Source organism: Sinocyclocheilus grahami, unplaced genomic scaffold (assembly GCF_001515645.1).
Source record: "Sinocyclocheilus grahami isolate Dianchi unplaced genomic scaffold, SAMN03320097.WGS_v1.1 scaffold399.1, whole genome shotgun sequence".
NCBI classification, from domain to species: Eukaryota; Metazoa; Chordata; class Actinopteri; order Cypriniformes; family Cyprinidae; genus Sinocyclocheilus; species Sinocyclocheilus grahami.
The window spans coordinates 454,471-467,615 of NW_015505578.1; the positions used below are offsets into that span (position 1 = coordinate 454,471).

General features: G+C 37.5%; 2 protein-coding genes across 4 annotated transcripts; both read left to right on the forward strand.

The window, feature by feature from the left end:
* Positions 1–1,267: 1,267 nt before the first annotated feature.
* sypl2b (synaptophysin-like 2b) lies at positions 1,268–5,355 on the forward strand. 2 transcript variants are annotated; one of them, XM_016231751.1, is made up of 6 exons: positions 1,268–1,347; positions 1,569–1,643; positions 2,076–2,194; positions 2,289–2,493; positions 3,760–3,951; positions 4,377–5,355. In XM_016231751.1, exons 2-6 carry the CDS (start codon positions 1,572–1,574, stop codon positions 4,485–4,487), a joined length of 699 nt encoding a protein of 232 aa, XP_016087237.1. In that variant the 5' UTR covers positions 1,268–1,347; positions 1,569–1,571; the 3' UTR covers positions 4,488–5,355. The 2 variants fall into 2 exon arrangements, with proteins under 2 accessions (XP_016087237.1, XP_016087236.1); XM_016231750.1 differs by lacking the exon at positions 1,268–1,347 and adding an exon at positions 1,387–1,466.
* A 1,216-nt stretch (positions 5,356–6,571) lies between these two features.
* On the forward strand, positions 6,572–12,713 carry LOC107550490 (ataxin-7-like protein 2). 2 transcript variants are annotated; one of them, XM_016231779.1, is made up of 10 exons: positions 6,572–6,752; positions 8,393–8,461; positions 8,575–8,884; positions 8,971–9,143; positions 9,790–9,872; positions 9,977–10,188; positions 10,802–10,955; positions 11,055–11,176; positions 11,891–11,935; positions 11,966–12,713. In XM_016231779.1, exons 1-10 carry the CDS (start codon positions 6,599–6,601, stop codon positions 12,672–12,674), a joined length of 2,031 nt encoding a protein of 676 aa, XP_016087265.1. In that variant the 5' UTR covers positions 6,572–6,598; the 3' UTR covers positions 12,675–12,713. The 2 variants fall into 2 exon arrangements, with proteins under 2 accessions (XP_016087265.1, XP_016087264.1); XM_016231778.1 differs by having other exon boundaries at positions 6,573–6,752; positions 11,891–12,713.
* Positions 12,714–13,145: the final 432 nt, after the last annotated feature.

A 13,145-nucleotide genomic window follows, 5' to 3' on the forward strand; every position in this document is an offset into this window, starting at 1 on the left:
GTGCATCAAGGGTCAGTTGCTTAGTTGTGATCAGTTTTAACACTGTTTGTCCTTTTAAACTGTTTAGCAGTTTAGATTTCAGCATTCAATGTGTTAAAGTTAAAGAACATTTCACATACATTCTTACAGTGTATTTATGTACCAAATCATAGAATATTCTATTACATTATCACTTATTTTGTGAGTGTACATGTGATTATGGCAGGCTCTGGCATGGAATAGCCTATCCCATGATCCCAAACCATGTGACACAGAAAAAAAGGCTTATTGTGACTCCCATCAGTTCTCTGTAATTCTGATCTGCACTGCTGGCCGAGAGCCACGTGCTTCCTATTCATATCATCCTGTCTCTTCTATTAGCGGATAACATTTTGCTATTCACTAAAGAAGTGAAGTATGGACGTCATTGCTTTTGCAAGGAAGATTATAATTCTAAATGTCAGCCCAATGTGACTACAGTAATGCCTTTTTAACTGTGCAGTGCATAGTACAATTCTGCATAGGTGGAAAAACCTGTCACACAAGTAAAGATGGTGTGACCTGAATTCCTCAGTAGTGACTGTCTGGGCACCTCCTATCCATTGAGAGCTAGGCAACTTTTCAAAGTTAAGATAAAAACAAAAAAGCTTTTAGCTTTACTGACAAGAAACTCCCAAATACACACTGTTCTTTTTCACCATCAGTTGTGAATTTAAGGCCATCCTATTTGTATGTTAATGATGTTCACTCAACATTGCTTTACACAACATGGGAAACAAGGGAACGTTCACCTAGAAATGAAAATTCTGTAATAAGTGATTCACTCTTCAAACCTGTATAAGCTTCTTTCTTCTGAATATATATATATATTGTTATACTTTTATAAAATTGTTGATTTTGATTGCTTCCATTGTCCTCATTTGTATGTCGTCTGGTAAATGACTAAATGTAAATGTAAATGTTGAACACAAAACTCCTGCTTTGAAGAATGCTGGTAACCAAACAGTTGACGGTAACCATTGACTAGGGTGACCATACATGCCATTTTCCCAGGACGCGTCCTGGCCAGGATTTCTATATTGCCTAAAATATCTAGGTTTTGGCTTTGTTTGCGTGTGCAGACCGATCGGTGTATGACATCAAAATACCATACAGATGGTTCCTTATGCTTTCAAAATGCTCTCGAGGTATCGGAAAGTTTTATAGTAATTTTTTTCCTTGAGCTCGCCCATGCCTCAGTCAGTTTGTCTGGGTGATTGTAGCGCGTCACGAATCACGTGGTCTAAACCATGTCGCAGACACAAGAAAAGGGAAAGGAACTTTGGCAATTTTGTCTGATAGCAGTTTTTTGTCTGGGGACTAGACAAGGTAATCTTTCTCAATCTTCCTTTTTCTTCAGTGCAGCAAAACTCTCAGCACTTCATGGTTTACACACTGCAATTCGCTCAAACTAAACATGCAACTTTTTTTTAGATATGATGAAACTGGTGAGAAAAGAGTTTTCGAGAACCTCGCATGGCTATCGCACCATTTCCCGACAGTTGTAACGGTTGTTTGATGGAGCGCTACTGATGCTTTTTTATTTGCAGAGCATGATGAGCGGGTTTCTGTTCGATCTCAGCCCTCTGAAAGAGCCTCTGGGATTTATACGTGTCCTGGAATGGGTACGTGCTTTTCAGTTAATGTACTTATGATTTTAAGCTACTCTGTGTAGGTACATTAAAAGTTATTAGAAAAAACTGACAACATTATTCTCATAACTGAAGTCACAAATTATGTACCATGCCGCTATCATTCTCTTTATTTAAGGTAAGCACCAGATATTACCATAATACAGATGTTAAGGCGTTTAAAACCCACAATAAGCGTTTCTCTTTTGAAAAAGATACCATTAAAAAGAGGAAGCAGAATGCACTGTAAGGCTTTTAATGAAGATTCAGACTATTTGAAAATGATTCGCATTTCTTCATATGCTGCATGGTTTAGTTCTGCTTAATTATGTGCACGCTTCCTTTGTTTTCAGTTTTTACTATATTATTCCTTTAAACATTCATTCATTCATTCCACCTCTATGTTTTCACTAACTGTCTTTACAGATATTTGCTATTTTTGCTTTTGCTACAACTGGGGGTTATTCTGGCTCTACCAGTTTCAACATCCAGTGCAAGTACAGTGCCAGCAAAGAAATAAATGTAAACTTCAGCTATCCGTTTAGGTAAACAATATGATTAACACCTACATATGAAACGCATTGTTTTTAATAAATATATTTTTCAGAATTTCCTTTTTTATTATTCTTTGTTACAAAGGCTGAATACCCAGAGTTACAGTGTCCCAGACTGCGAAGTCAACGGAACAGTGTCTAAAACCAAACAACTGACTGGAGATTATTCATCTTCCGCTGAGTTTTTTGTAGCTATTGGAGTTCTGGCTTTCCTGTACAGCACAGCTACTCTTGTGTTGTATCTGGGTTACCAGCACGTCTACCGTGAATCTCCTCGTGGCCCCAACATTGTGAGTGTCTATAGATTCAGGTTAACACTGTATCTATTTTAAGAGTTCTGTGTGCGTTCGTAAACCTCCACTATGTCTGTGCATGCCTTTAAATTCATATCCCTTTTTATATTCAATGGCTGACTCAGACGTTGTGTGGGAAATGAATGCCAGCCACTGCTTGTCTGATAGGTTAATTTATACACTTCCTGGCAGTCATTATATTAGCCTGTTTAATATTATGCTGGATTTCAGCATTACTTCGTTGTATGAACTTTGTGAGCTGTTTCTGAACCGTGTGGGTGTGAAGAGTTCCACTTGTGTGTAAATGAAAAAACGGGGTGGTTTTTTTTGACAACAGCTGCCACTGTTATTCCAAACAAAGTGTCCTGTGGATTAAGTAAAGGCATTTGAGTGTTCAATATATAACATTGGTGCATAGATAACATTTATTAACATAAAACTTGTGGAATAATTAAGATTTTTTTATGTTTCTGAAAGAAGTCTTGTATGCTTATTTTCTGTAAACTATTCCTGCGATGGCAAAGCTGGATTTTCAGCAGCAATTACTTAAGTCTTCAGTGTCATATGATTATTCAGAAATCAATCTAATGTACTAATTTGGTCCTCTAGAAACTTTGATTATTTTTATCAATGTTGAAAACAGTTTTTGTTGCTAAATATCTTTTATGGAAGCCGTCATACACTACCATTAAAACATTTGTGGTATAAGATTAAAAGAAGATATTAATACTTTTAGTATTTTCAGCAAAAACACGTTAAATTGAGCAAAAGTGACCATAAAGAAAGAAATAATGTTACAAAAGAAAATAAATGCAGTTCTTTTGAACTTAATATTCATCAAAAAAATTAATCCTGATAAAATGTGATCACCGTTTCCACATTAAATATTCAACTGATTTCAACACTGATAATAATCAGAAAGGTTTCTTGAGCATCAAATCAGAATATTAGAATTATTTCTGAAAGATCATGTGACACTAAAGACTGAAGTAAAATATATTCAAATGTAAAATATTTAAATGTCAAATTAAAATAAAAAAAGAAAACAGTTCTTTTAAATTGTCTTAATATTTCATTTCATTAGAGGGTTTTTTCCGGTATTTTTAATTATATAAGTGCAGCCATGGTAAACGCAAGACTTCAAAAACATTAAGAATCTTAATTATTCCAAACATTTGACTGGCATATTAGAACAATAATAATATTATTTATAATACATTTAATAATTTATATATTTCAATATACATGTATTACTCTCTTTAGGATCTACTGTTAACTGGGATCTTCGCTTTTCTCTGGCTGGTGTGTTCATCTGCATGGGGAAAAGGCCTCACAGATGTGAAATTGTCAACCAGGCCAAATACACTTGTGTCTCTAAATGACATATGTAAGAAAACAGGAAACAATTGCACTGCTGGGCACATCCCCTTAATGGGCCGCCTCAATTCCTCCGTGGTAAGAGGATTGTAATGTATATGATAAGGTGACCAGACTGCCACTTCCCGGCGGCACGTTCAGCACAGGATTTCTAAATTGCGTAAAATAACCAGGTGTTGGTTGTTTGTGCTCCTCCGATTGATCGTTGTATGACATCAAAGTACCGCAAGAGCGATTTGAAAGCATGGAGCTGCCTGCTCTGCTCTATAGCTTTCGCAGTACTTTGATGTCATACAACGATCAATCGGAGGAGCACATCCTGTGCTAAACATGTCCCCAGGAAGTGGTACGTCTGGTCACCTTGGTATATGAAAATACTAAACCCATGATGTTATACATAGATCATTTAATAGAATTACTTATGATTTATTTATCCTATTTTCCCACAAATTTTTACCGCTAACCCTTGTTGGTATTCATGTGAATCAAATGAATCTTTGTAGATCTTTGGATTCCTCAACCTTATCCTGTGGGGAGGAAATTGCTGGTTTCTTTACAAGGAGACGCCATTACACAAGTCAGCCAATCAGCAAGCAGGAGCACCACAGTCATAATTAAACAGCAGGTCACATCCACATTCATCAAGCAGGTGTTGTTTCAGGATTAAAGTGGTGCTATATAGCACCCGGTCGACTGATGTTATGAATCTACCTGACTTGACCTGTGTCACAAATCCACCAAAGGTCCTCGTCTATAGAATATCTCCATTATATTCGGATATGGTCAAATTTAGATGTGCATTTTACACAATACAGCAAAGCTGTATACTAAAAAAGGTACAAGAGCACCTTAGCAAATAAACTGTTTGTATCATTAAAAAGTTACATTTCATCTCTTTACTGTTACTGTCATGTTTCTCATGGCATTTGACCTTGTTACATGAACAAAATGTACTGAATGTTTTTGACTCCTGTTTACTGAAGTATTCTTTTTTAAATTTGATTTATAACTTGAATTTGCTGTTCTGATGTTCCCTGATGCTGTTGTGTTTAGTTAGTTTTAGTTAATATCATCTCAGCTAACTTTTCCACTGTGCTTCTTGTGGTTGAAATGGCCATATGAACTGTGTGCCTTATAACTTAGTTAGCCTATATTTAGTAAATGTTTACATCATATCAGGCACGACTGATGATAAAAATGACTGTTTTTGTTTGTTTAACAACGCTGGAGGCCTTAAATAAATAATCAGGATTTGTTTTTATTGTGCATATTGTTTTTTGGCCCACGTGTTCTTCTAATTTCTAATTGGTAAATGACCGATGAAAATTAATTTCTAATTCTAATTGACTTAAATAGGCTACAAAGGCAAAGCACATTCTTAGCCAAAATGTAATCTCTTTATTATCTTAATGCTCACAGTGTCAGCCTGCTATTGTGAACAACAACTGTTGGTGAATTGTGTGGATGTTTTTATTAAAAAAAAGGATGTATCTTCTTTTAGCTGTTTTTGGTTTGTTTGTTTTTTACAGAATTTACAGATTATGATGTAATATTTAAAAAATTGGGTATTTCCAGCGTTTCAAGTGCACGAACACGAGCTTGAAGCGATGTTCGATTCGTGAACGAATTGTTCTTTTGAGTCGGATCTTTTCAATGAATCGTTGAATCCGTTCACAGACTGAACAATTTGTTCGCGAATCGATCCGAGCGCGTCTCGATTCAACAAGTCTTCTGTTGAGTCGGACATTTCTTTCTCTATATTGATAGTAAAAGCGTTTGGAGTGAACCGAGAATTTGACGGATGGGATTTACTTAAAGGCAAGACATTACAGGCAAAACCATTGTTTTTTTTTTAATGTTTTGTCCATTTTTGACATTTGGGCTATTTTGTTTCTTTAACATGTCTTCTTTTTTTTATTACGCATTATTTTTAAAGGCAGTTTCAAATTTGAGTCTTGATTTTTGACTGAGCCAGAAATCTCTAGTAGCCTACATCCACCAAACTTTTATTCCATATTCTGAAGGTATTTGTAAAGGGATCTTTGTTGTTGTTGTTGTCTGTTGTATTTTCTGATTTATGCAGTGAGAAAGAGATATCCAAAACCCCCTGTGTAAAAAAAATAGCTATGTCAGTAAAATGAAACCGAAATTTTAAATCTGGATTCATCCAATGTCCGTCCTGCAGTTTAGATGATGCCTCATTAACACCTCATTGATGCCTCATTTCAGAAAGCTTGTAATATAAAACAATTATCTTAATGTGCTGTGAACTGAGGAAGTTTGGCAATATCTATAACATTTTTGTGCCTCTTCATGTGGTGTCTTAACGGTCTTGTCGAAAGTCAAAAATATTACCTTTTGAGGTATTAAAAAATATACAAATAATTAAAAAATATAAAAAGTCATTGTTATTTCTCCAATAAATAAGAAAAAAGAAAAGAAAATATGCTTGTGGTCAAAGCAAAGTTGTGTAGCCTACATATATACGGATTTCAAGTTTAAAAATGTTGAATTTATGTAGGCTAATAGACTACAGATGAAGATTAGCCACCCTGGCTAAATCTGGCACATTTTACATTGCTTTTATGTATTATTAATGTGTACCATCTCTGATTAATCTGTTTGGGTGAACCGGTTCTTTGGAACGAACATTTCAAAAGAACCGACTCGCAGAATTGATTCGGACCTCCCATCGCTAGAAGGTAATCCGTCGTGAGCGCGCAAGATGACGTCGCAGTGCGCTCCCGTCGTGATGGTGGCGGATCGTGCACGCGCTAAATCGGTAATGGCTGCCCTAGATCGGCGGATTTCCATCGCTGACTTTGTAGGGCAAAGCTGGGCCGCTTGGATCGACAGAGCGAACGTATCCACGCCGGAGGGTGAGTAAAATCATGTGGAGCTCTCGATACTTTCGGTTGTAATCGCGTCGAGCGAGCACAGGAAATGGATTCGTTTAAAGAGGGCAAACCCCGGCACCACGACCCAAACAAAGGCCCCGCCGGGTCCTAGCGCCGCATGGGTTGCACTCCCACACACTACTTTTGGAAAATCTCCCAGGTCCTAGCGCTCCGTTTAGCCGATTAATATTGGCTTTACTAACATATACAGTCTTGAAAATTAGCTTATAATGTGCCTGAACTCATTATGTACGTTGTCGTGTTGGTTATAGTTTTAAAGCCAAAAGATGCGGCTCAGTATGTCATCTTAGGCGATCTGACAGCCAGCTCGACGGGAAGTGAAGGTGGAGACCAGTCTCCGGCCAGAGAACTATCAAGATAAATACACATCTGAACCCATTTACTCACTCGCGGGTTTATAATTGTTCTGTTCGCCGCGAGAACATCTCATTATGATCAGATTATCATGCGGTGACAGCATTATGAAACGCTGGGCTGATATTTCCCAATGCAATAGCCAGCAATCAAGAGGCATCTTCACATCAAACTCCCCTTTGACTTTTTTTATTTAAAAAAAATGTTTTTTTTTTACAATACATCTGTATATAGCACACTGAGTTGGTCTCTCTCCATCTATTTTACTTATCAACGGATTAATAATAATAATTCTATGTAATTTCTCATGTATGTGGTTGATGTAATACAGGAAATGTCCCGTATTAATGAATGCAGTGAGCTGCCTGTGGTCATTAGAAATGAGAACATTAAGCACTGTTGCTTTGGCATTTGATGGTGTGTGTAAAGCGGTTCTCACCTGGGGGACCAGGGCCAACTAGGGGGCATCAACAAACTTTTAAGAGAACAGTCCAGGGTCTACAGGAATTACCCTGTCATGACTCATGAATTTCACTTCAACCACCTTCACAATTATACAGCCCACCCTGGAAGTCCAATAGCTCACCTTAAGATGTTAGGCTGAAGATAGAGCTGGAGCTGGATGTGACTTAAAATGAGTTACAAATAATATTATATTAAAATAATAAAACCAAATATAATTGAGTTTTTATAAAGTATATTTAATTTAATTTTATAAAATAAAATTGCTAAAAACTGCTGGAAAAAATGTAGGCCAACAACATGTAAAGGGATGTCACATTTGTGGTTAAAATTCATCACTAAAGTTTATTTTTGGCAACCATTTTTTTTTCCGTCCTACTCACAAATGCGGGTTTCATTTCACGCCTACTAGCTCCTAATCTGACTCAGTCAACCTCTATGCACAGTAAATGCATTGCTTACAATGCATTTGTTCTCACCAGTGTTATTTTAGTATGATGCACATACTAGTATTTATTTGAATGTTTATTTAGTTTTAATTTTTATATTTTTCATTTTAATTGTAGTTTTAATAATTATGTTATTAACATAATTATTAAAATTTCTCAACTTCAGAATAGAAGTTGAGAAATTTCTCAACTTCAGAATAGAAGCTAACCAAGCTAATACACAGACCTTGTGCAGCAAAAAAAAAAGATACTTGAGAGGAGCGTCAGTGTGAATGGACTTTGCGTCGTGCTTCATTTAATGTTTTGTTGGGCTGTTTGTTTCACTGCCTGTTTTAGGGTCCTGTCTGGAAGAGTGCAGCAAAAATGTGAAGAAACGGATGGAAACCATGACTCTTAAGAAAGAGGGTGAGGAGGCATTTGTTAGGCTTATGATTGTCAGACTGCGATGATGAATGAAAAGATTTTACATTCAGAGTGAACCCTTGCCACACATAAAAGCATTTTTCATGCCCTCACAGACATGTCGATATATGGCCACTGCCCAGCACATGATGACTTCTTCCTGGTGGTGTGCAGCCACTGTGGGCAGGTGGTGAAGCCACAGGCGTTTGAGAAGCATTGTGAGCGTCGTCATGGCCTCTTCAGTGAGCTCTACAACACGCCATCCAACTGCTCTCCTAACCGACCCCAACATGGGAGACCTCCTTCTCAACATGGAAGTCTCTGTGAGGTTCAAGACAGCAGGCACCAGGGGGCTGGCCCCCCACGAGTCCCACCACCTCATTATCCCCACCAGAGACATTCCAAACCACATCGTGAAGGAATCAGGTAAGGAGGAGTGAAATGCAGTTTAACTTGAGCTTACGCATCCACTGTTTATTCCAGTGTCATTTCATTCAAATGTTATTTTCCAGTTTTCAGCAGGTGGATAAAGTTTCCCGTGAAACCCCTCCATCACCTCTACATTTGCCCACGCCACCAAAAAAAGCAGCCCCATCAGTCATGAAACCAATCCAGAAAAGTTTGGACTCACACACTCACCCGCATGGACCAAGAACGTACAGCAGAACCTACAATAATGTCCTTAGTAAGTCACTGATGCAACTCATAATGGAGAACAAAATGGTTTGTTATTATTTCAGGCATATTGTACATTAACATGGATGATATTTCAAATATTAATGATTTTGCTGGCAGTCTAAAATTAATCTTACAATTAATTTTAAATCCCCTTTTTATTTGACCATTAAGTGTTTTAAGAGTGTGTCATTAGTTTTAGTCTTGTGAATCTGTAAATGGTCCATTTAAATGAATCTGTGATGGCAAAGCTGACTTTTCAGTAGCCATTACTCCAGTATTCAGTGTCACATGATTCTTCAGAAATCATTCTAATATGCTGATTTGCTGCTCAAGAAACATTTCTTATAATTATCAATGCTGAAACAGTTGTCTTCATATTTTTGTGGAAACCATGAAACATTTTTTTCAGGATTCTTTGATGAATTTAAAAAAAAATTGTTTTTGAAATTCATATCTTTTGTAACATTATAAATGTCTTTACTTAACTTTTGAATTTAATGCATAGAGTAATAATGTATTTAAAGAAATCCCTCAAATATTGTAACCAGAATTTTACTTTTCCCATAAACATTTTGAATATACTTGTCTACAGTGGTTTTTTTTTTGTTTGTTTCAAATGTTTTCCCTTGTTGAAATCAATTTGTTTATTTCAGAGAAAGAATGTGACTTGGACAAGCATTGTGGGGTGATGGATCCTGAGAGAAAGAAACTGTGCACCAGACTGCTGACCTGTAATGTGAGTGTTTATATTTAATATACAGAAACATGTACACCAGCATAAAAAATTGAGCGATTTTGGACCAAAGCATTAATCTCTTGCTGGTGTTTCCTCTGCTGCAGATTCATTCCATCCATCAGCGCCGGCAAGTGGTAGGAAGGCGGAAACCTTTCGACCAGCTTGTAATGGAGCTGAAGATGAGCTCAAAGCCTCGAGAGCGCCCCCCTTTGCCCAGAGAGGTTCCTGATGAAGGCTCTACCCACCATGAGACCCCTGCGTCTCAGATTGGGCCTCTGCACTACAAATGCCAAATAACTAACTCTTCTATTCTCAGGTCTATAGTTCTGCATTCTGTGATTTAAAGGGATAGTTCACCCAAAAATGACCCTCACGTCGTTCCAAACTTAAGACCTTTGTTCATCTTCAGAACACAAATTAAGATATTTTTGATGAAATCTGAGAGCTTTCTGACCCTGCATTGACAGCAACGGAACTACCAAGTGCAAGGCCCAGAAAAGTAGTCGGCAGGACCACACTCATGAACACCTGTCAAAGACTAACATGAAAGAGAAGTTGTTGTTGAATGAAGTCATTATTTTTGTTTTCTTTGCACATAAAATGTTTTCTCATAGCTTCATAAAATTAAGGTTGAACCACTGATGTCACATGGACTATTTTTACAATGTCCTTACTACCTTTCTGGGCCTTGAATGTTTCAGTTGCGTTGCTGAAGTCAGTCAGAAAGCGCATAGATTTCCTCAAAAATATCTTAATTTGTGTTCTGAAGATGAACGATGGTCCTACAGGTTTGGAGCGACATGAGGGTGAGTAATTAATGACAGAATTTTCATTTTTGTGTGAAATTTCCCTTTAAATAATGGAGAGTGAAGCTTTCAAGCTTATGTGATACTTGGACAGGACATTTATCTGAATGTGTGTGTTTACAGGTCCATGAATTCAGCAGAGGGTGTTATAGAGATGAAGGAGGAGGTGATGCGCTCTGAGGAGCCGCAGGCGGAGTCCAGTGAGGAGAGTGACGGGGAGAACTGTGAGGACTTTGCTCATTTACCAGGAAGCACCTTGCACCCTAAACCCTTGGGTGTAAGTTTTTTTTTTTTCCTTCATATCAAAATGTAAGCACTTTTTAAACAAAAAAACAAAAATTAACCCATGTTTGTCTCCTCTCTCTGTTCTTACCAGCTTTGCACCTTTGGGGCACGTGTTCTTGGCCGCAGTGTGTTAGCGTTTGACCGAAGATTGCTCCACCTGCGGTCAGCTTTCTGTGTTATGATGGAGCAGCACCTCAGCACTTATCTATGGAAGTAAGATGTTTTACATCAAGCTGAAGCTCTTGTGACATTCACAAGGCTTATATTTTCTGTATTCTCAACATTTAGTTAATTGCAGGAAATGCAGTGAGGTCTAGAAGTCTGAGAGCACTATTAAAAATATTTCTACTTTTGTATTTTCCTTATCTAATGCAATGTAATTTTTTTATTATAAATATGATCATCATAACAAATGTATTGAAAAAAAGTATAGGAATAATTAATATTTTGAATTTGCTTTTGAATTAGAATTTTTTTATATCGAGTATCTTAGTTACATTTTTAGTAATGAGCTGCTTATATTTCTATTTAGATTTTTTACATTTTATTACTTCAACTTCAACTTATTTCACTTGGTGTCCAAGGCAACATTTCTAATTTCTGATTAATTCTTTAATGCTTTAATTCATCTCTTTACATTTTAGTATTTATTTTTCATTACAACTGTATTGTCAGTATAATAAATTGTTTAATAAATAAAATAAATAAATACATATTTGATTTAAAATAAACATGTATTTAATTAATCTACTATTATTAAATGCTAATAATAATTATTATGTTTTTTAATTAGTTTATATTAATTTCTTTGCTTTAATTTCTTTAATTACAAAATGAGTTGTTTTTAAATGTATTTGTGCAAGAATGGATTTTTTTGTTCTTTTGCCTGTGAATTTTGTTTGTTATAAGTATATCCTATGTCTGCAGGAAAATCCCTCAGGTGTCAGAACTATGCTCTCATCAACCCCTAAACACCACAAACACCTACAATTCCCATGATGCCACGCGCAGCTCATTACCCATCCGCAGCGCCTCCACTCTCAGGACAAGCACCTCAGGACAATCAGAGCCCACTAACCTAACAGCCGCCTCCAAACTACCAACGAAAGCCCAGACGACCTCAGGCCCCGCCCGGCCCCGTAACCCTGCAGGTCGGACCAGCAAACAGGCTTTGCAAGCGGGTTTCAGGGAGCTTCAGGAAAGTCCCACAGCCAACAAGCACCGGAAATCACCAAAAGAGGACAAGGACTTACCTGGACAGTCCAAAATCCTATTTCTCCCCCACCACAAAGACCGCCAGTCCTCCTTGAACAGAACTACGATTTCCTCACCGCATGGACCATTTAATGGCGCACACTCACTTGGCAGCAGAACACACCCACCTGAAATGAAGGGGCTGATTAAGCAAAGCTCCGCCCACATCTCCCCCTCTCCCTCCCCAGAGTCTGATAAGGGAGGGGCCTCAGGGCTCAATCAAAGGGCTGTTGGGTACGAGCATAAAGGTCCTGGCAGGAAACGTAAGACCTGCGACGCCTCTCCCCCCAAAAACAATTCATGTCCCCCTAAACCCAATATCCTCTCCTCTTTCTCCCAAACTCACTCCAGCCTGGTGTCCTGGGGTGGGGATGGCAGACCAGCATCAACCTCCCACAGTCTGCCAAAGAAACTAGGTGCACAGAAGGTATGTTTAACACATTTATCAGTAGTTTAAAGGAGACATATTATACCCCTTTTTACAATATGTAATATAAGACTCTGGTGTCCCCAGAATGTGTCTGTGGAGTTTCAGCTCAAAATACTCCACAGATCATGTATTATATAATTTTGAAAATGTCTATTTTGAGTGGAAGCAGAAACACAATGTTTTTCGGGCCTGTGTCTTTAAATGCAAATGAGCTGCTGCTCCCTGCCCCCTTTTCCAGAATAGAGCTGCGCCATTACAGCTCGTACCTACTAAAAAACACACAAGTTACAAAAAACAGTTGGTTATGTCTGTGAAGGTAAACTGCTGGGAAATAAATCGCATGTTTATTTTAGATCTGTGTGGCAGCAGCAATATACAGTAAATAAATCAATAAATCCACTGCTCTGTTGTCTCCTTGATTAATTCTTTAATGCTTTAATTCATCTCTTTACATTTTAGTATTTATTTTTCATTACAACTGTATTGTCAGTATAATAA

What these genes read in the sequence shown, in the direction of transcription:
- sypl2b (XM_016231750.1), top strand. An exon ending in AACTTCAGCTATCCGTTTAG is followed by an intron (nt 2,195 to 2,288) that starts GTAAACAATATG and finishes TTTGTTACAAAG; the next exon opens with GCTGAATACCCAGAGTTACA. An exon ending in CTCCTCGTGGCCCCAACATT is followed by an intron (nt 2,494 to 3,759) that starts GTGAGTGTCTAT and finishes TACTCTCTTTAG; the next exon opens with GATCTACTGTTAACTGGGAT.
- LOC107550490 (XM_016231778.1), top strand. Translation starts at nt 6,599, where the DNA reads ATGACGTCGCAGTGCGCTCCCGTCGTGATGGTGGCGGATCGTGCACGC. An exon ending in CATGACTCTTAAGAAAGAGG is followed by an intron (nt 8,462 to 8,574) that starts GTGAGGAGGCAT and finishes ATGCCCTCACAG; the next exon opens with ACATGTCGATATATGGCCAC. An exon ending in TGCACCCTAAACCCTTGGGT is followed by an intron (nt 10,956 to 11,054) that starts GTAAGTTTTTTT and finishes TGTTCTTACCAG; the next exon opens with CTTTGCACCTTTGGGGCACG.